The sequence below is a fragment of the Bos taurus genome, chromosome 10, assembly GCF_002263795.3.
Source record: "Bos taurus isolate L1 Dominette 01449 registration number 42190680 breed Hereford chromosome 10, ARS-UCD2.0, whole genome shotgun sequence".
Taxonomy (NCBI): domain Eukaryota; kingdom Metazoa; phylum Chordata; class Mammalia; order Artiodactyla; family Bovidae; genus Bos; species Bos taurus.
This window is the reverse complement of record NC_037337.1, coordinates 28488709-28512003: the sequence shown is the minus strand read 5'-3', so window position 1 is coordinate 28512003 and position 23295 is coordinate 28488709. Positions and strand designations below refer to the sequence as shown.

Sequence of the window (23295 nt, the reverse complement as noted above, 5' to 3'; positions counted from 1 at the left end):
TAAGATCATATAACTAGTAACTGATGAAACAAGGACATGTGTTCATCCAATTTCTCCCTTAACTCAGAAAGTTCCTTGTGACCCATTCATTCAAGATGATATAGAGGCAACACAGCCCGATTTTTCACTGACTGAGGGAAAAGGAGAAGGCTTTCAGTAGATTAGAGATAATTTTAGTCAGCTCTGGAAAAGTACGTAAGTTAGGACACGTGGGTTCAAATAATAGATACCTATTGGAACTAGCTTAAGTAAAACACATAAACACTATACTAGACAGGAGACCTGGTTCTATTCCTGGGTCGGGAAGATCTGCTGGAGAAAGGGATAGGCTACCCACTCCAGTATTCTGGCCTAGAGAATTCCACGGACAGAGGAGTCTGGCAGGCTACAATACATAGGGTCGCAAAAGTCAGACACAACTGAGCGACTTTCACTTTCACACAATGTAGCAGAGTTCCAGGGAATGTAAGAGAAAGAACACAGTGGCCCCAGGGAAGGATTTGAACAAAGGCACAGTTCTCAGAATTCATCTTCCACTTCAACTTGGAACCTGTTTTCTGTAGTGTGTATGATAAAGAGCCATGAACATCTTGCAAATTTATATGTTGCAAACTACTTTGATCCCTCAGTTTTCATTTCAAATTCCCAAAAGACAGCCTTTGGCCTATGGCCTAACCTGGATGGCAGGCCCACAAAAGCAGAGCCACACAGCACAAACAGAGCTTCTGGGATGACACTTCTTTGGATTGCACTTTCCCAGGGGACAACCAGTTAGGCATAAGCTGGATGACAAGTCAACAGATGTACATTAAAGGAAGGAAAGCTCGTAGAGTCAGAGTTTAGATTTTCCTCTGCCCTTCCCCACTGTCCAATTTTGTTGATATTCCTCACATTCTGAGAATAAAATAATTTACTTTGGGGGATAGGAAGAAGTTTAAGAGACCAGTGCTGTGCTACGCTGAGTCATGTCCGACTCGTTGCAACCCCATGGACTGAAGCCCACCATGCTCCTCTGTCCATGGGAATTCTCCAGGTAAGAATAGTGGAGTGTGTTGCCATGCCCTTGTCCAGGGGATCTTCCCAACCCAGGGATTGAACCCAGGTCTTCCACATTGCTGGCGGATTCTTTACTGTCTGAGCCACCAGGGAAACCCAAGAATACTGGAGTGGGTAATCTATCCCTTACTCCAGGGGAACAATTCCCCGGGAATTGAACCAGGGTCTTTCGCATTGCAGGCAGATTCTTTAATAGCTGAGCTACCAGGGAAGCCCAAGAGACCAGTAGGTGTATATATAAACCCTCCTAAGAGGTGACTTTTGCCCGGTTTTTTAAGACTGCCAAGAAAAGTAAATCTGGTCACTGGCACATCACCATTTTGTTTACCATGCCAAGAAACTCTTCTTCACAAGAAACTAATTCCTTTTGCTGTATTTAAGTCCATTTTGTTTTTCAGACCTTACTGAGGAATACACAATTCATCAGAATTTGCTTTAGAAAGATTATTAAGCATTTGAAAAGTCCCCTTAGCATTCTTTACCAAACTAAAAAATTATAGCCACTTTAATTCTTCTTAAAGTACACCTAGTTATTATAGTCAGGGGTCAGTAGAATCATTTGTATAGAAAAGTATGAATATTAATCCCTGGCAGCTTTTCTCTAGACCTGCTCGATGTATCTTACTATAGAGGCTAACACTGGACACAGTACTCTTCAAATCAGATAAATGATAAGTAAGGGGTTAGGGTGCAGATAGTCGGGGAAGGGATTCAAGAGGCTTTCACTGAATCCCTGCAAGAGCAACAGAATCTCCACAGACTTGAAACGCTGTCCAGCAGCTATTTGCTCCCCCAATCTCTGGAGTTACCATGGTCTTTCTCCCAGTTGGGCATCTGTCATGCTCTTTGTGAGCCAGATTCCTTAGACCATTGATTCTGCTTACCTGTAGCTCAGGATCAACACACCACCTTCTCTGATCCAGTACCACCCAACTGACTGGCTCAAGTCCCACCCTCAGTCCAACCAGCTGTGGGTGAGAAGACAGGTCCATCCAGGCCTATAGAGAGACAAATGCAAAATGACCTTTTTCTCTTTCCTATGTATGATGCACACGATTTCATAACAGTGATTGCAAGGAAGCTTTCCTTATACATCTTCTCATGGTCCCTTATGAATCACCTCATAACACTTTAAGAATGAGTCCATTTCTTAATCTTAATGCCAAATTTTCATGATCATTTCATTTTAAAGATTTTATAACTTTACTAGTTACTTCAAATATATTTTAAAATATCCAAATATATATAGTAGGAGCTCACTAAGTGGAATTACTTTATATATATATATACACATACATATAGCCATATATACATACATGGAAAATTTTTATTTCAGCATTACCTAAGGAGATAAAGATGTGAATCTTCAATCATTACTAGTTTATAAATTTTAGTGCAAGTAAATGCTTGTCAAAGTTTTCTGTTGGAAGTGCTGTGCACAGCCAGTTTTTTGGCTCTGCCCATTCCTCTTGTTTACCACCTAACATTATTAATTTACTCCTCCATCTTAACAGGGTTGCCCAGGCTAGCCCAATCCTACCTGACTGAAGGCATTATGAAAGGTTTCAGTTCCCTATGCTCCCATGATAAAGCTGTTACTGTGGGAAAGGAGACAAGCTAATACTGGGTGCTCCTTGGGGGAGGGAGAATTTTCCCCTAAAATAGCTATTTTAGTATTTCATCTTTCTTTTTCAGGAATATTAAAACAATGTTCATAATTTATAGGCAACATTTGAATTTTACAAAATCTACCCTTCTCAAGTTCTCTAAATAATTATAAGTACTTATTTCAATTGGATATTCTCATAAACCTTACAAATTAAAACAATAATTGACTTGGATAACAATAATCACACCTAAAATGCTGAAAGGAGAGCACAACTAGGTCCTGCCTCGACGTGCTCTTTGAATAGCACTAAAAGACTGGGTCACCAGTTTCTATTGTGTTCTCTGAAGTTAGTGCTTAACAGAATTTTATTGGGTTAAAATACAAAATGCATATACAAGCCATCCTAAAAGATGACTTTTTGCCCAATTTTTAAACAGTTGATCATAACCATGCAAAAATGTGACTATGTGACCTGGAAGGCAATTTTTAAAAATGAAAACAGTTGTTTTAGTTTTTTCTTTAAGCTATTTAATAAAAATATTTTCAATAGATTTTTTTTAGTTGAAGACACACACACAAAAAAACCCCAAACTTTCTCAAAGTTTGAGTAACTACTTAAATGAAAAAGGTCTCCTTTATTATTATTGACCTCTTTGGGACCTTGAAATCATTCCAGTTACTGAAAAGTACACTGAATGGTTGCTTCTTCTCTCCTGTCAGAGGTAACATAAGAACAAAATGATTACATACTTTACTACTTTGGGCATGTTAGGTAAAATACCTAATTTTTTCAAAATGTTAACCAGACTCGAGATGAGTCCTGAGGTTTTGACTCCCTAAAAAACTGAAAATCTGGGAGCTATTGATACATCCCAGGTACTCAGAACTTCCTGACAAGAATGGGCAACTAAGATCTGTTTTGCACAAAGCTGCTACTCAGGTTTAATTTAGCAGAAGTGAAAAATTTTTAACCACACAGGTTATATTTAAAAGGAGATAAATGTAAACTGAATCTAAGAAATATTTTTAAAAAAGAGAAACATACTGTGTCTCCATGTGGGAAATAGCAAAAAGAACCCAGGGAAGTAAAAAGAGAAAAAGTTGGCACAAATCATACAGTTCTTCAGGGTAAGAAATAATAAGAACTGGGTTAAAATTATATTGGAATTTTGGGTCTGAAAAGGAATTTACAGGTCTAATCCAAATCTCTCAGTTTTACAGATGAGGAAACTTGAGGCCCATTTATTCATTCAACAAACATTTATTATGTGTCTGCATGCTCAATGTTGGAAACACAACAATGAACAGGACAAGAGATGGTTCAAAGTGGGAATCTGACTTGCCCAAAGCCACAAAGCAAGTGAGCAACTCAACAGAGGCTCTTTGCACTCAACTCCATATTGTCTAATATACCATCATTTCTGCACCTGTAAGCACACTAAGTATTTGATGAAGGGTCTGTGCAAAGATAAAAGTTTCATATACAACCAATGCAGTAACATTCTGTAATATGATAAGGGGTACATATATTATGTTCAGACTGTGTTAAAATCTATGTAAAATAATCACATATACTTTTTAAATTAGCATGGAAGTGCTTTCTAATTTCTAGCTTATCACATAGTCCATGTGCAAATTCTGACAACCCAAATTTTCAAACTTTTGAACATAATTTCTGGCCAAACAACTATGACTCTTACTATATTCTGACTCTTTTGAACTGCAACTTTAACTCAATTCATGCTCTGATATTTTAGCTATTTCAATAAATAATTATTTTAAAAGACCTAGTTCTACCATTATCCAGTTTATTCACCTTATTTATTCATAGCTTAACTAGTGTGGTAACTTTAGTGTACGTAATGTAATCAGAGATACAGTTTTTAAAATGTCCTGAATCAGAACTTCTTTTTTTTTTTTTTGGCCAAGTCACATGGCATGCAGGATTTAGAGCCCCAACCAGGGATCGAACCTCTGCCCCCTGCAGTGGAAGTAGAGTCCTAACACCTGGACAGCCAGGAGATTCTTTTTTTTTTTTTAATTGTTTTTAACTTATTTTTTTAAAAGAAAACTCAAATACCTCATTTCAAAGTGAACAATGGCCAACAAAGACTCAGCGCAGCCAAAATAAATAAATGAATAAATTAAAAAAATTTTTTAATGAACAATGGTACCTATTATAAGAAGGAAAATAAGAATTTAGAACCAATCCTTTTTTTTTTTTTTTAAACTTAATAATCCTAAGAAAGCAACAGGGGGGTTCTTTAACAGGAGAAGATAGGAGCCCTACTAGAAGCAATACTGTGGCATCAGAGTTCTTTAAATTAAAACAATCCAAAAGAAAAGTTGCCATAACTTATCGAAATAAAAAGGTTTTGAGATACTCCTAACTGCAAAGTAGTAATTTATATTCCAATACCGCTGAGAATCAATAATGGGGAAGATGAGAGGATTTGTAAGGACCTCTGCTCTACTATCAACATGACAACATGGAGCTGTGAGATTGATTTTCCATCCTCAGACTCTATAAGGCTCTCCTACTCCTGTGCTTCTTTCCCCTGGCCACTCATTCTCTGTCATTATTTGTGTTTCCTCCATACATAATAAGCTCTATTGAAGACAGGCACTGGGTATTATCCATCTCTGTATCTTACTTTGAATCACAGTATAAAGCTGATGTTCAATAATTATAAAATGAAACCACAGATGGTAACCAGAATTTAAAGATTGATAACATCCACTCTAATTCATACATCCACACTCTGAAACCAGCTGTAATAATAAAGATTAAAACTACATCAGGAACATGTGGTTCTACTTCAAATATCAGGGAATGTTAAAACTACAGGGCAGGACTAAGAATTTTAAACAGTCTAGTTACACAGAAACCCATGGTGCATGCTGTTCTAAAAACACTAAGCACTCTTTTTAAACAGGAAAGGTTAAGTTCAAGCCTCATATAATGAAAGACAGAAGAAAACCGTAAGGACTAAAGGAAACATTAAAGTGAAAAAAAAATGACAAAATAACTTTATCTCTGGATTAAGACTTATTTTAATATACATAATGTATCGTACTTCATATAATTTATTAATGTCATTTTCTATAGGACACTGTAATTAATTCAGTGACATCAATGTTGACCTCATACAGACAAAGGATGAAAGCTGGGTTTCCTTGTGTACCAAATACAAAACCTGTGCTGAAGAGTTATCACACATGACAGTTGTAAGAGATCAACTTTCAGGATGACTCAGTTTACAGTAGTTGCCTCACACGGCTTTCCCTCGGGACATGGATGTCACCCAGTGTTACTGCGTTTGTGCAAATGCCATCTCTGGCCTGCCTGACTACCTCCTTTTGCCAGCCCCACTTTTGCCTGTTTTACTGCTGCCACTGCTAGATTTGCCAGATGATTTTGAAGAGAAGAGTCTTGTCATGAACTCAGAAACATCAGGCAGTTCGTGGTTGGAATTCAGCATATTCATTGACTGCTCCATCTCCTGTGGGAAGGCAAAGCACATTGGTATGAAAGTCACAGGGATCCTTCAAGTCATCCAGCAACTAACACTTCCATTAAGGAAGGAGGAGAGAAACGAAAAAGGTACTGGTTCTGAGCAATGACGTAATGTCACACCCAACAGCATTTCGAAACCATGTTTCATGCTCCCCTTGTATCACTCAGCATTCTGACCTCAGTAAATGCTCAAAAGTGTTGCCTGGAGTTTGATTCCATTTATGTTTTTGTAAAGGGGATTTTCTCTGATAATGGACATAATGTGATTATATTCCTGCCACCTATTTTGTTTTCTGATTAAAATACTTTATTTTAACAAGTATTTTTAAACTCATGCTTCTTCTAGATGCATTTATCTAGAATATCAATCTTTATATATCAAGCTATCAGAAAAGTTTGAAGATAACTATAGTATTTCCAAGACTTTATTCCTAAGGGCCTTAGTAAATCTATGAACACTGTATGACTTGAGTCACCTCAGTTACAGCATCTAAAGCAAGCAACACAAATGTTAAAATGTTACCGTCACTCGCAGGACCTAAGGAAATAGTGCTTTTATTCTGAGGTTTCTGTCCTACCCCTTACTGGGCCAACAATTTCCAAAGTACTGTTCCACTTTTGACAATATTAATGTCTGCTTCATTTGAATTTCATGTGACATTACAAAAGTGAACTCATAATTGTATTGGTTCAGACATGAAAAAAATAGGAAATACCCTATTATCTATCATTTAAAATTGAGTTTTTAATTCACTTATTAGTTAGGGCTTTCTCTCCAAAGGTAGAATTTATATATGAGTTTTCAAGGAGAAAATGCTTTAAATAAGCCCAGGAAAAGAAACATTATAAATATAAATCACCTATATTAACATCCCCTAGTAATCAAGAATTAAATGTATATAGTAACAGGTTTTGAATCTCTGCAAAAATACATCAACTCTATTTTTGAATCTGTTCAATTCTGAAGCTCTTAAATGAACAACTTTTTACACTGCATACTATGTGAAAAGCATTTTGCAAGAAATGAATTTTTAACCCAGTATGACTTCTAATGCTTCCTTCTGTTGATACCACAGAGAGTTAACTGCCTTAAAAGATATAAGGATACAGGAGGTACACTTTCCAACCAACACTGAGGCAAAGATGCCAAAACTTAGCAATAAAACATTTTGAAACATCATAAAGTGTTCTTCTTTTATGAAGTTTTTTTTTTTTGCCATTCCAGCATGGGATATATGCCTTTACAGAACTTAATCACCTAGTACCTCAGCAGACATTTTTATTTATGGATAGCTTATTTTTCCATTTAAAACACTCACATGGAAAGAAGAGTGCTTTATAAATCCATTCTATTTCCTATATTTAACTGGGCTTGTTGACAACAGAGATGACATATAACCCATCTTTGTATCCCCTGTATCTAGAACCTAAAAATTGATAATAAATATTTATTCAGTAATCAATAGGTGTAAATACATCAGTATATTAAATACAACAGAAAAACTTGGAATTCGGGAGATGTATGTTGATGGTTTGGGGTGAAGAATAGATAACTTTTTCTTTTTCAATTCTGAAGATTTTATACAGAAGCCAATATTTAAAAGAGATGAGATGGTGGGACTAAATTTGAAGCATCTTATTGGCAACTCCTATCCCCCTCACCAAACAGTACGATCTTGTGGTAGAGTTTGAAAACCACTATTCTATTTTTCTCCTGTGGTTTATCCAAATGTCTTTTGTGTGTCTGAACATAAACTAAAGGCATATACTCTGAAGAACTTTATAAAATAAAGGTAGATTATAAGAAGCTACCATTTAGTGAAATATTTAGATTAGGTATACCAGAATCATTACGCATTTCAACTATTTAACAAGTGAGTCACAAAGAGGCAAGTACTAAATAGAATGTCTTAACTACATGAAGAGATCCAGGCTTTTATCAGACAGATCCAACTGAATTTATCTGGTCCAATGGAAACAATTAAATACAAGAAACATACAATACTGTATCAACACAACCTATAGATGAATTTGGCTTGGGAATTAGGATAAAGCTGGACAAATGCAAGCCATTCAGCCACAATGGATGACCAGGCATCAGAACATGGTTCAGTCATCTTACCCGCCTCATGTCAGGATCACTTGTGTTGACCACTTTGGGTAGAAGCACAAATATCAATAATGGAAGAACCATCATCATAACCTATGAAAGAAAAAACATTCAGAAAATGTTTTCCCCACTTAACTGTAGTACAAAATCTGAACTTAACAAACAATGATGGAATTAAATACTGTAAAATAGAATAAAACTAGCAGTCACCACTTCAATTCTATTGAATGAGGACTGCTGACATCAAGGTGCACTGTTATAACATTAGAGCTTTATCTATAAGTTTGTGTGGACTTTATACAGACACCTTGCTTCATATCTGTGCTACCTATCATTTTGCAGAGTTCAGAGTTTTATTTAACACAAACAGTTTGCAAACAGAACTATTCGTTCACTTTCTTCAATCTGCAGTCTGCCACTGAGATTGGTGATCGTGATGACCAGCTGAGCTTTTTCCAGATGACTTGCGGTTTTTGGAGAAAACAAAATATCCCCCTTCTAACGTACAATATACTACTGCTGCTGCCAAGTCACTTCAGTCTTGTCCGACTCTGTGCGATCCCATAGACAGCAGCCCACCAGGTTCCACCGTCCCTGGGATTCTCCAGGCAAGAACACTGGAGTGGGCTGCCATTGCCTTCTCCGACAATATACTACTAGGCAACAACTATAGCAGACAAGTTTTAAAAAATGACCTAGGATCTTCTCACACTGCATACGTTCCCATGGAAATTTCAGAAATGAGAACATGGAAGATATTTCTCAATTAGCTTTGGAGTCTCACTACTGATTTCATCCATCCACTCTACCCTCCTGCTTCCTCAGGCCTAACTGCAGATTCCAGGTACTAATTTATTCCTCTCAAAGGATGTACAGCCTGAAACATCCCTATTTGTGATCTAAATAGCTATCATCAAGAAATATGATTAACACTTAGATAATTCTAAGGTAATAATTTAAGTTTCAAAAAACAGCAAAGAAAAAAAAAGTTAACTTTTTTCTGAAGAATTATGCTATTAGAATTTTATATTAGTGGATACCGTAGTATCATTTCATGAAAATACCAAGTACTTAGATGACCACAGAATAATTTTTTTGATCATTCCATATTCAAAAGAGAGAGAGAGAAAAAAAAGTACATGTCCCATCAAGAGGGCAATTTATTAAGTGATGGCACATTCATCAATGGTCTAATATGCATGTAGTATGAAGGAGAGCTAACTCCATACGTGTGTGACTTACCATACATGTGACTTATCACATGACTTATTACATGTGTGACTTATCACATGACTGTGTGTGTGTTTAGTTGCTCAGTCGGATCTGACTCTCTGCAACCCTGTGGAGATTTACCACATACTCATTCTGTGTGAATTTTAAACATAACTATTTATCTAATTTCTGCTGCACATTTCTATGTCAAATCTACCATGCCATTCTTGATACTATTTTTTTCATTATGTAGTTCCAAAGCTATTATTTTCTTGAAATTCATAAACTAGTCACAATAATCCTTTCATCCAACAATCTGACCCCAGCTTTCCTATCACAGGGTTAGGATTTTTCAATTGCCTATAAGCAAATTAGAGATTAGTAAAGGTACTTTAGTATAGCCTGATACATACCATTGGGTTCATCAGAAAGTCTGTCCAGCCCCAAGACTCCCTTTTAATAAAGTAAGAAGGTGGGCCTGAAGATTTCATTTGGAGAGGATAGGGCAGTCTGACCACTTCTGATGTTTTGATGTAATTCACGTATCTCGCTCTGATAAAGCAACATGAAAAAAGCATCAGTAATCCTATTACAAGCATTACTAGTTAAAAGAACTGCTTATAATATATTGGCAATGCCTTAATTACCTTTAGCTTTTTCCAGAATGCTTTGGCATTTTAATTTTTGATCTTGAAAATCTGATCAAAGTAGCTTCATCTATATGTCTAAAATACTTAGCAAATGTAGAGAAGAAACTAGATTTGGAATCAAGAGACCTAGTTTCTAGTTACAGATCTGTTAATACCTAGGCTTGCAAGTCTTAAGTTCTTAATGTTTCTGGTTATACCAGAAGTTCTTCTGGAATTCTTCCAGCTCTAAAGCTCTTTGATTTTATTTAATAATAAACTTATTTTGCTATAAATATATAAAAATGTTAGAATTTTTTGGTTGTCTGAGATATGCATTATGGGGTATACCTAATTGCAAAGGGTATTTTGCAAGAAAAACATGATTCAAGAAAGTCCTGCAACAGTGTCATAGGTGTTAACATTACATTTTTACCAGACATGCTATGCATTTTAATCACCCATGTCCACACATATTTCAGTGTACTTTTTAAAAATTGTTTCTCCCCTTCCTCTTATCGTTTCCTTTTGGAGCTTCTATTAGACAAGTGTTAGATCATTTCATTCTTTTATGGGGAGGCGGACAGAGGGGGCAGGGGAGCCTGTGCTGGGTCTTCATTGCTGAGCAGGCTTCTCATTACAGTGGCTTCTCTTGTTGCGGAGCACCGGCTCTAGGGCTGGAGGGCTTCATTAACTGCGGGTCCTGGGCTCTAGAGCACAGGCTCAATAATTGTGGAGCAAGAGCTTAGTCGCTCCATGGCATGTGGGATTTTCTTGGATGAGGGATCAAACCCATGTCTCCTGCATTGGCAGGCGGATTCTTTACCACGGAGCCATCAGGGTAGCCCTTTTTCATTCTTTACTCCACATCTTGTTAAACTCTCACATTCAGAGTCCTTTCCTTCATCTGTATTGATTTCTGGCTAATTTTTCTGATCTGTCCTCCAACTTATCAAACTTCTGTTCAGTTGCTCAGCACATCCATTGAGTTTTATATTCCAAAGCAAAATTTCAATTTTTTTTTTCATATGGTCTATTTGGTATTATCTATGGTCTATTTTGGTATTATGGCAATAAGTATTTTTGTTTAAAGCATTTTAAATATACTTTAAACCATTTTATATAGTCTATATCCAATAGTTATACTATCTAGAGTTCTCAGGGCTTCCCTGGTGGCTCAGTGTGAAGATTCTACCTGCCAATACAGGAGACATGAGTACCATCCCTGATATGGGAAGATCCCACATGCCATATAGCAACTAAGCCCGAGTGCCACAACCACTGAACTTGTGCTCTAGAGCCCAGGAGGCGCAATTAACGAAGCCCTGGAGCCCTAGAGGTGGCGCTCCACAACAGGAGAATGCACGCAGTGAGAAGCCCTCATGCCAACTAGAGAGTAGCCCGTCTGCTGCAACTGGAGAAAAGCCCGCAGAACAACAAAGCCACAGCGCAGCCAAAAATAAACAAATAAAATTAGAGTTATCAGAGGTCTGATTCATCTGCTGACTCCATGGACATTGTTTTCTTGGGTATTTTTTATAAGTAGACTTTACTTATGTGTGGGTGTGGACAGAGAGTATCTGCCTCCAGAGAGGTTATGCACTTGTCTCTGCCAGGAGTCCAGGATCATGACCAGGGACCATCTTATTAATTTTTCAGAATGGAATTTTTTGGATCATGCAGGAAGTAATAAGTACATATCCCAAATTTAAATGAGGGTATGACTATCAATTTTCAGGATAGATTTTTCCCTCCAAAAGCCAGGGCCAAGTTGGGAATCTGATCTCTTGGATCTCAGGCCAAGGGTCGAGGAGGGAACAAGTCTCTAGTCTGACTGACTCCTAGCATGCCCAAAGCCTGCCTTCCATCTACAAACTGCTAATAAAATCTAAGCCTTTTGGTGAGAGAATAATAAATCCCCCAGGTGGGAAAGCAGTTTATTCTCTGGGGAGTTCCCTTACTTTTGGGGGAGTTATACATTTAAAAGGAAATTTTTATCATGTTTTATCCAGCATTTCTAAAATTTTTCATTTGGCCAAAATGTCAGAAATGGAAGTCCCATTTATTTGAAACTAATTTATCATGCATACTTACAAAACACTGGTCAAGACTATTAGTATCTTATATAAGTCCTTCTTTGTTCTCTACTGTCGCCCACCCCACAATGATTAAACTGATAAGGGCCTTTTTTTTTTAAGTTATGCTTCAAGTATCCAATCAACAGGAGTAAATCTGCAAATATGAATCCCACTGCTGCAACCAGTCCTTAAAAGTTAAAGCAGGCAGTACTCTTTATCCAAGGTGAAAAGGCGAATAAAAGTTTGTATTTTAGGAAAATATTTCTAACTGCTTAGACTACTTTATTCAAAAGAGGAAAAGATACACCCAACTGAATGCAGAGTTTCAGAGAATCGCAAGGCGAGATAATAAAGTCTTCTTAAGAGAACGATGCAAGGAAATAGAGAAAAACAATACAATGGGAAAGACTCTCCAAGAAAACTGGAGATAACTAAGGGAACATTTCACGCAAAGATGGGCACAATAAAGGACAGAAATGGCAAGGACCTAACAGAAGCAGAAGATATTAAGAAGAGGTGGCAAAAATACACAAAACTATACAAAAAAGGTCTTATATGACCCAGATAACCATCACGCACCTAGAGCCAGACATCCTGGAATGCAAAGTCAAGTGGGCCTTAGGAAGCATCCCTCCAAACAAAGCTAGTGGAGGTGATAGAATTCCAGTTGAGCTATTTCAAATCCTTAAAAATGATGCTGTGAAAGTGCTGCACTCAATATGCCAGCAAATTTGGAAAACTCAGTGGTGGCCACAGGACGGGAAAAGGTCAGTTTTCATTCCAATCCCAAAGAAAGGCAATGCCAAATAATGTTCAAACTACCATACAACTGCACTCATTTCACACGCTGCTGCTGCTGCTGCTGCTGCTGCTGCTGCTGCTGAGTCGCTTCAGTTGTGTCTGACTCTGTGCGACCCCATAGACGGCAGCCCACCAGGCTCCCCTGTCCCTGGGATTCTCCAGGCAACAACACTGGAGTGGGTTGCCATATCCTTCTCCAATGCATGAAAGTGAAAAGTGAAAAGTGACGTCGCTCAGCCGTGTCCGACTCTTTGAGACCCCAAAGACTGCAGCCCACCAGGCTCCTCCATCCATGGGATTTTCCAGGCAAGAGTACTGGAGTGGGGTGCCATCACCTCCGTTTCACACGCTAGTAAGGCTCAAAACCTTCAAGCTAGGCTTTAATAGCACCTGAACTGAGAACTTCCAGGTGTACAAGCTGGATTTAGAAAAGGCAGAGGAACCACAGATCAAATTGCCAACATCCATTCGATCATAGAAAAAGCAAGAGAGTTCCAGAAAAAATCTACTTCTGTATCACTGACTATGCAAAAGCCTGTGTGGATCACAACAAAGTGTGGAAACTTCTCAAACAGATGGGAATACCACATCACCTGACCTGCCTCTTGAGAAAACTGTATGCAGGCCAAGAAGCAACAGTTAGAACTGGACATGGAACAACGGACTGGTTCAAAATTGGGAAAAGAACACATCAAGGCTGCATGTCACCCTACTTATTGAATTTATATGCAGAGAATATCATGCAAAATGATGGGCTGGATGAAGCACAAGCAGGAATCAAGATTGCCCAGAGAAATATCAACAACCTCAGATATGCAGATGATACCACTCTAATGGAGCCTCTTGATAAAGGTGAAAGAGGAGAGTGAAAAAGCTGGCTTAAAACTCAACATTCAAAAAACTAAGATCATGGCATCCAGTTCCATCACTTAATGGCAAACAGATGGAGAAAAAATGGAAACAGTGGCAGATTTTATTTTCTTGGGCTCCAAAATCACTGAGGATGGTGACTGTAGCCACAAAATGGAAAGATGCTTGCTCCTTGGGAAAAAAGCTATGACAAATCTACACAGCGTACTAAAAAGCAGAGATATCATTTTGTGGACAAAGGTCTATATAGTCAAAGCTATGGTTTTTGCAGTAGTCATAAATGGATGTGTGAGCTGGACCATAAGGAAGGCTGAGCTCCTAAGAATTGATGCTTTCGAACTGTGGTGCTAGAGAAGACTCCTTGGACAGCAAGGAGATCAAATCAGTCAACCCTAAAGGAAATCAACCCTGAATATTCATTGGAAGGACTGGTGCTGAAGCTGAAGCTCCAATACTTAGGCCATCTGATGTGAAAAGCTGACTCATTAGGAAAGACCCTGATGCTGGGAAAAACTGAAGGCAAGAGTTGGAAGCAACAGAGGATGAGATGGTTGGATGGCATCACTGACTCAATGGACAACAATTTGAGCAAACTCCAGGAGATAGTGAAGGACAGGGAAATGTGGCATGCCACATTCCATGGGGTCGCAGAGAGTCAGACATGACTTAGCAACTGAACAACAGCTTTAATCAAAATTCAAAGTAAAAAGAATAAATAAAAATAAATTACAGTTTTTAATCAACAAATATCCTGTTTTAACAACTCTCATTCCCTCCAGTATTCAGTTTTTTGTTTGTTTGGTCTGGCCACTTGGCTTGTAGTTTAATTCCCCAATGAGGGTTGAACCCAGGCTCACTGCAATTAAAGTGCAGACTCCCCACTACTGAACCCCAGGGAATTCGCAGTATTTTCAGTATTTTTTAAAGACTCTCAAACTTATATAAAGTGCATATGGTAAATCTACTAACCCCCCTCCATGTCCACACTTGCAATCCTAAAGTATATAAAAAGTCATGATATGTTCTTTACAATTTAGATATTAACATACTAGTTTTATATATAAATATATATTTTTAAAATTCTATGCCTCTAAAAAGACATGAGAAAGTCAATAGCTAATAAGGTTCAATTACTTTGAAACAATCCATTTATTACCCCCAAAATATTTATAAATATATTTGCAGGATATTAGTCAAGTTTTACCCTTAGTCTGAGTAGCCAATAGCAAGTGATATTAGAATCTGGACAAAGTATTCTAAGACAATAATTTAACTTCAAAAATATATGAGAAAGTAATTTGTTTCTAAAGAATTATTTTTCATAGCATTGCGTTTCATAGCATAGCATACCAATAGCATAGCATTATTGGTTTCATAATAAAACTAAGAATTTAAACTACACAGAATAACTGTGTTCAACACATGCTAAAAGAGGAAAAAGAAAACTCTACCTATCCATTATCGGAGCTGACATCAATGAACTAATATACAGCTGATATAAAGGATGTATGATACAAAGCTCAACATAAGACTATTTTAATTACAGCATATTTACATATTATACTTTAAAAATGTTCAATAATCAAAAAAAAGTAAAGGAAGAAGGAAAGTATTTTAGGAGTAAACGTTAACTCAAATATAAATATTATGGTACAAACTAAACACCTCTCTTATATCAACTCAATCTAAGGTCTCCACAAATCAACCTAAATATGCTAGGCATGTGAAGAAAAGGTCAGTAATAAAATACAGTTCCTCTACTTCTACTGCTACTACTACTACTACTACTACTACTAAGTCGCTTCAGTCGTGTCCAACTCTGTGCGACCCTACAGATGGAAGCCCACCAGGCTCCCCCGTCCCTGGGATTCTCCAGGCAAGAACACTGGAGTGGGTTGCCATTTCCTTCTCTAACGCATGAAAGTGAAAAGTGAAAGTGAAGTCACTCAGTCATGTCCGACTCTTAGCGACCCCATGGACTGCAGCCTACCAGGCTGCTCTGTCCATGGGATTTTCCAGACAAGAGTACTGGAGGGGGTGCCATTGCCTTCTCCGACAGTTCCTCTAACCCCCAAATTATTTTTGCCTTTGCGTGACCTCTTCTTAATTACTGCATGCATGCTTAATTGCTCAGTTTGTCAGACTCTTTGCAATCCTGTGGACTGCAAACCGTTAGGCTCCTCTGTCCATGGGATTTTCCAGGGTAAGAATACTGGATTGAGTCACCATTTCCTCTCCAGGGGATCTTCCCAACCCGGGATTGAACCCGAGACTCCTGAGTCTCCTGCATCGGCAGGCAGATTCTTTACCACTGAGCTACCTGGAAAGATTTATTATGGCAACACGAAGTAATTTTGTGATAGCTCAAACAAAGAAGAGATATTACCATTTTAAATTGTTTGGTACTTGTCAATTACAGCTCAATAAAGCAAACAAGCAAGCAAGAAAATGGCTTCCTATACCTCCTGGTCAGATTACACCAAAGAGAGCACTATTGGCACGAGACTAATAACAAATAATCAACTGGGCTTATAATAGCAGAAGGCTAAATCTGAACACTGTGGACATCTACACAACTGATTCCGAGTTGAAAGGGGTCTGTGGTATTCCAGAATTAGAGCCTGAATTAGTCCAAAATTTTCACTCAACTTCAAAGCATGTGTTCATCTACTTGGAAATTCTAAAACTTTTTCCTGTCTTCCAGCCTCTAATACTGTACTTTTTCTCATTATGATCCTCATTTTGAAATAAACTCCATGAAATTATCAAAATATCCCAATGAAAAACAAATGATAAATATTTTCAACTTAGAAAAGTTAAATTATTTCCAACGTTAATAATCGCATTTCAATTAAAACTTTCACAGTGCTTTTGCTCCTATAGTAAGTAATCTTACCTCTTCTCTATATATATCAGGAGTTTTAAAATAAATATTAAGGCAGAGCAGGAGAAAGTTCAACTGTACAATATTATCAATGCTCAAATTAGAACAATATAAGGATGCTTTAAATGTTTTAAGGAATACATGCAGTTTAAATAAGAATCCTTTCAACCTTAACTATAAACTCTGAAAGGAATATATAATGAGGTATTCAGGAGCCTAGCCTTTGGTAAAAATTAAATCAGCTGTCCTTACCTCATTTTGCCTTTTGAAGTGATATCCACTCGGACAGGATCAAACCTGTAAGCTGGAGAAATAACTTCCACTACATAAGATCCAGAAGGTATATCATGAACCACAAAACTCCCATCCGTCCTGGAAAAATGAAATTATCATTATTTAGTCATTTATGATCAACAGTTTATTTCCCTTGTTTTAAATCATCAGTTAACTCCCAAACCAATACCCCCCAAAATGACACAGTATTTAGCAAAACAAAACAAACCCAAACTGGTGAGAGTTGTTCCACATTTCAGCTTCCATGATTACACTGCATGGGTAATGAAAATGCCCCAGACCATTCCACAGAGAGCCCTGACACAGAAAGCACTTCTATTCCTTCTGCAGGATAGAGATGAGAGGTGACAGCAGTACAGGTCCAACTCTAAAGTCATGTCTTTATTCAAGGGAATGAATATGTTATTCCTACAATATTGGGGTTCCAATTTTGCCAAACCCCTCCAATAATTTAATTAAAAATGGCTTTTCCCCCTAGTTTTAACTTGTATTTTGTTTTCATTTTTACTTTTTTACCAAAAAAAAAAAAAGGTAATTAAATACTGCTTGTTCCACTTGTTTCAAATAGTTCCCATCTATTTCAGTTACTTCTTTTTGGCTATGTATAAGTTTAAAATGTTTATGTGAGTTAAAACCATCCACTTGTGCCTTACTGATTTCTTCTAAACCTTCTAGACTAAGAAAACTACCCCATCCAGAACTAGTCATTTCAGGTTCACAGACCAAAATTAATTTGTTTTGCTAATGAGAAACTGCCATTCTGATGGGAAAAAAGTTTATGATTCAGGAGAACAAAGATTCTAAAAGGACTGACTTTATCAAAGAATTGCCAGTCTCATAATAATGTTAAAATAATGTTCCTTAAATAATTAGGCTCTTTCACAGTTAAAGGAATGATTCTGTTACATCCACATGTTTACTAAAAAGTAAGGGGAAAAAGTTCCATACTATTTCAAAGAACACGCTAAACTGAAATAGAGTTGAAATATAAACATCAAGTTAACTTATTTCTGGGCTGGATGTCTTCTATTTTCCCTCAGATCATTCTCCACCCTTCTCTCCCAACAGCAGGAAAGGAAGAAAACGAGCTTAGTATACCTTCCTCCCAGCTCTTTCCATGCAAGGACTCCTAACTGGCTTTGGCAAGGGATCCATCTCCTCTCTAGGCTGTTCTTTGCTCTTTTCTAGATTCCAATAACCTTTATTTCCTAGCCTCCATTCAGGCTTAGAGATGACAATAGCCTTGAAGTTGTAAACTTTGGAGTACTGCTTAATCTGATTGTTTCCTTACACCATGACTACCCTGGTTAATCCTTTCATTAAACTTTCCTTGAATTATTCTAATTATTCAGTTTCTTGATGGGACCCTAAATGAATGAATTTCAAAATTTTTTTCTAGGTCCAGAAAAAAAGAGAATTCAATTAATTCCTGTGCAACATAAATAATAGCAGAACTAATGGCATAAATAAAAAGCAAATATATTTTTCATCCTAGGGTAAACAGTTTACTTTAAAAGATAACATACACATTTTACAATGAAAACTTAAAACCTGGTTTTTAAAATGTACTCTGCAATACACAGACCTTGCTGGACTCTGATTTGAAAGAACAAGCACATTAAAAGTATTTCTGAAGTAAGTGCGGAAACATAAAAATGGACTGGGTACTAAATGACACTATTATTATTTAGTGAAACAAATAACGGTACTGTGGGTTATTTAAAGCCCTTATCTTTCAGAGATACATAACAGTGTTTTTACAAGTGAAATTATATTATGTTTAAGATCACATTAAAATATTCCAGAAAGAAAGTAAAGAGGGGCAGATAGCAGATATGAAATCAAACAGTAAATTGTGATGTGTTCCTAAGTTATTGTTTATTTTAGCATATGTCTGAAGTTTTCCATAATAAACAGTTCAAAAAAGTTACAGTATAAAATCTTACATAAAGCATAGCACATAATTTCAAAAAGCTGAAAACTATCTGCTGCTGCTGCTGCTAAGTCACTTCAGTAATGTCCGACTCTGTGCGACCCCTTAGATGGCAGCCCACCAGGCTCCCCGTCCCTGGGATTCTCCAGGCAAGAACACTGGAATGGGTTGCCATTTCCTTCTCCAGTGCATGAAAGTGAAAAGTCAAAGTGAAGTCGCTCAGTCGTGTCCGACCCTCAGCGACCCCATGAACTGCAGCCTTCCAGGCTCCTCTGTCCATGCGATTTTCCAGGCAAGAGTACTGGAGTGGGGTGCCATTGCCTTCTCCGGAAAACTATCTAAATGCCCCCAAACAGAGGACAAGATAAATTAAGTTCACATACACAGTGATGAGAGCAAGAAGTGGCATGGGTAGTCTTCAATTGAAACTCCCCCAATCTTCATTTAGTAAAGTCTCAAGTCACCTCCAACAAGCATAAACACAGTCAAAATTGCATGCTAGTTATGTATAACAGGTACAGGACAAATTACCTATACCTCTTCCGAAATGGTTATCACAATAAGCCCCTCATATTAATTCTCAACCTTTCTACATATAAATGAAAGAACATGAAATGGCACCAGAAGCTGCTCACAAAATATTAAATGAAGAAAAGCAAGTTACAAAGCACTGTATATTGTATATTAGTATTAAAAATGTCATATAATTCCAAAAAGATACAATAAAATGTTAAGGCTTGCTATCTCTACTCTATTTATATTTTCTTCAATAAACAAAGCAGAAATTATTTTCAATAAAAATAATGCTTATTTTAAAAACTGTATATGGCAGAAGAGAGATCAAATGGTTAATCATGGCTAATTTTCTAAAGCTTAATGAGATTTTTATTATTAAAAGATCATTTATTAGGGTAAAACTTCAAGAATGGCCTAATGCCAGATTTTTAATGATAAACAGCACTTTAAAAATGATAGTAAGCTTCTCTTCATTGTTTATTAATTTGAGTTTGAAATTCTCATTCAAAGGCACCCGGAGACTCTGAATATTTACAAAACAGATTTAGAATTAAATTGTCTTGTTTTCAGATACCACTTGTTAGTAAACAAACCCATCAGAGGAACACTTCACCAAATACTTTCAGTTCAAAGTTTCACTTTCCAAGCAGCAATTGAAAGATTTAAAACATCATATTACACTTATGCCTAGACATCTGAAAAGCAAGCTGAGAGAACTGCAGTGCTAATAAATTCACCACGTCTTTTAAATATAGGCTCAAATCCTATTTCTACTCACTGCCAGACAGGACAGATGAGCATAAACACCGTAGAGTCTTACATAAATGACAACAGTGATGTTGCAAATCCCTCGATAACTTCAAGTGCAAAAAAGAACAACAATCCCACTTTCAGGCAAAAAAAGGTGTTTTGATTAGGGACTTCAGGGCCCATTAATTTTAGAAGTAGCAACATTAGCCTCCAGTCTGTGTCATCACTAGAAATCCTGTGGGCTTTGAGAATTCCCACTTGCTTAGCATCATTCTACATAACATGAAGCTACCAAAAGACTGAAATGAAGTGCAAAAAGAGGCCAAATTCCAGGGAAACCAGATGAGATGCAAAGGAAAGAATTCATCAAAAGACAAAAAAAGGGTCCACCTGTCCCCAGGGCCCAGAAGTGGCCGTTCCCATCCAGGGCTAAAAGGGAGTTGAAGATAACTGACGCCACTGCTCTGGCCCTGGGACGAGCACCTGCCATCCTCATTTCTGTGGTACAGGATCGGGAAGGGGAAAACGTCAGACTGCCTGACAAGGTACCCCCGGCACAGACCGCTAACAGTGCTCGCCCTTTCACCCTCGGACAGCGACGTCGTCAGATTTTGACACCTAGCGCCCTCAGGGGGAATTCCCTTCCAGCTTCCATCCCAATTGCTTTCGCGCTGCCCTCAGGATGCTCACTTCAGAAAGCCGACATGCTCTTCTCCGTCTACCAGCACTCGGGCCGCCGAGATCCAGTCCTGGGGTTTCACTCCAGGAACAACCGCACGCCCCTCAATCTTGAAGCGATCTCCAGTGCCGACCCCACTCCCTCCTGACCCGTCGGAGGTAGACCCAGACACCTCCGAGCTCTGGGCATCCCTTGATAGCAGCAGCAGGAGGACGGAAAAGAAGGCCCATAGAGTGGCCGCCATGACAGCAGCTCTCGGCGGTCAGGCCGGTAGCCCCGGAAACCCTCCCCGTCTCTCGCAGTCGCTGCAGCGGCGCGCTGATGTCGTCATCTCCGCGCGCCGGGTTCGGGCGCCCACTGTGGGCTCAAACCGCAGCTCAGGAGTCTCGGCCAATCCACTAGCGAGATGCGAGTGTTGCGGAACTTCCGCGCGCTAGAGAATGGAGGGCTCTGTGAGGTGCTCCACTTAAGGCAGCTGCCCACGAAGCGAAAGTGAAGTGTGAGTTGCTGTGGTCCCCACTGAGAGGAACGAGGTTCTTAAGTGTGTGTTGCCTGTTAAGTCGCTTCAGTCGTGTCCGACTCTGCGACCCTTTGGACTGTAGCCCGCCAAGCTCCTCTATCCATGGAATTTTCCAGGAAAGAGTGGGAGTGGGTTGCCATGCCCTCCTTCAGGGAATCTTCCCAACCCAGGGATCGACCCCTCATCTCTTATGACCCCTGCATTGGCAGGCGGGTTCTTTTTTTTCTTTTTTTTTTAATCACTAGCGCCACCTGAAAAGTGGGGGGAAAAAAAAAAAATTAAGACTGAGAGGGATGAGGATCTTAAATAGTGTCTGCAAATGAGACTCTGATTTAGATATAAATAAGTCCAGAACAGAGCGTTTAAAAAGCCTTTAGAGATTCCGCAAGACGTGCAAAGATGAAAAGGCTCTCGTTTCTATGTTTCAGTTCAGTTCAGTCGCTCAGTGGTGTCCGACTCTTCGCGACACCATGAATCGCAGCACGCCAGGCCTCCCTGTCCATCACCAACTCCCGGAGTTCACTCAGACTCACGTCCATCGAGTCAGTGATGCCATCCAGCCATCTCATCCTCTGTCGTCCCCTTCTCCTCCCGCCCCCAATCCCTCCCAGCATCAGAGTCTTTTCCAATGAGTCAACTCTTCGCATGAGGTGCCCAAAGTACTGGAGTTTCAGCTTTAGCATCATTCCTTCCAAAGAAATCCCAGGGCTGATCTCCTTCAGAATGGACTGGTTGGATTTCCTTGCAGTCCAAGGGACTCTCAAGAGTCTTCTCCAACACCACAGTTCAAAAGCATCAATTCTTCGGCGCTCAGCCTTCTTCACAGTCTAACTCTCACATCCATACATGACCACTGGAAAAACCATAGCCTTGACTAGACGAACCTTTGTTGGCAAAGTAATATCTCTGCTTTTTAATATGCTGTCTAGGTTGGTCATAACTTTTCTTCCAAGGAGTAAGCATCTTTTAATTTCATGGCTGCAGTCACCATCTGCAGTGATTTTGGAGCCCCCCAAAATAAAGTCTGACACTGTTTCCCCATCTATTTCCCATGAAGTGATGGGACCAGATGCCATGATCTTAGTTTTCTGAATGTTGAGTTTTAAGCCAGCTTTTTCATTCTCCTCTTTCACTTTCATCAAGAGGCTCTTTAGTTCTTTTCTCTCTCTGCTATAAGGGTGGTGTCATCTGTGTATCTTAGGTTATTGATGTTTCTCCTTGCAATGTTGATTCCAGCTTGTGTTTCATCCAGCCCAGCAGTTCTCATGACGTACTCTGTATGTAAGTTAAATAAGCAGGGTGACAATATACAGCCTTGAGGTACTCCTTTCCCAATTTGGAACTAGTCTGTTCCATGTCCAGTTCTGTTGCTTCTTGACCTGCATACGGATTTCTGAGGAGGCTGGTCAGGTGGTCTGGTATTCCCATATCTTTAAGAATTTTCCACAGTTTATTGTGATCCACACAGTCAAAGGCTTTGGTGTAATCAATAAAGCAGAAATAGATGTTTTTCTGGAACTCTTGTGCTTTTTCGATGTTCCAACATATGTTGGCAATTTGATCTCTGGTTCCTCTGCCTTCTCTAAATCCACCTGGAACATCTATCTGGAAGTTCATGGTTCAGATACTGTTGAAGTCTGGCTTGGAGAATTTTGAGCATTACTTTGCTAGCGTGTGAGATGAGTGCAATTGTGGGGTACTTTGGCATTGCCTTTCTTTGGTACTGGAATGAAAACAGACCTTTTCCAGTCCTGTGGCCACTGCTGCGTTTTCCAAATTTGCTGGCATATTGAGTGCACCACTTTTACAACATCGTCTTTTAGGATTTGAAATAGCTCAA

General features: G+C 38.6%; 1 protein-coding gene across 1 annotated transcript; it reads right to left on the bottom strand.

Annotated features, from left to right (window-relative positions):
• Positions 1-5703: 5703 nt before the first annotated feature.
• On the bottom strand, positions 5704-21199 carry EMC7 (ER membrane protein complex subunit 7). Its single transcript, NM_001099143.2, is given in 5 exon segments — positions 5704-6168; positions 8305-8385; positions 9918-10056; positions 17016-17135; positions 20947-21199. Coding segments are annotated over 5 exon segments (726 nt in total). The 5' UTR covers positions 21180-21199; the 3' UTR covers positions 5704-6015.
• Positions 21200-23295: the final 2096 nt, after the last annotated feature.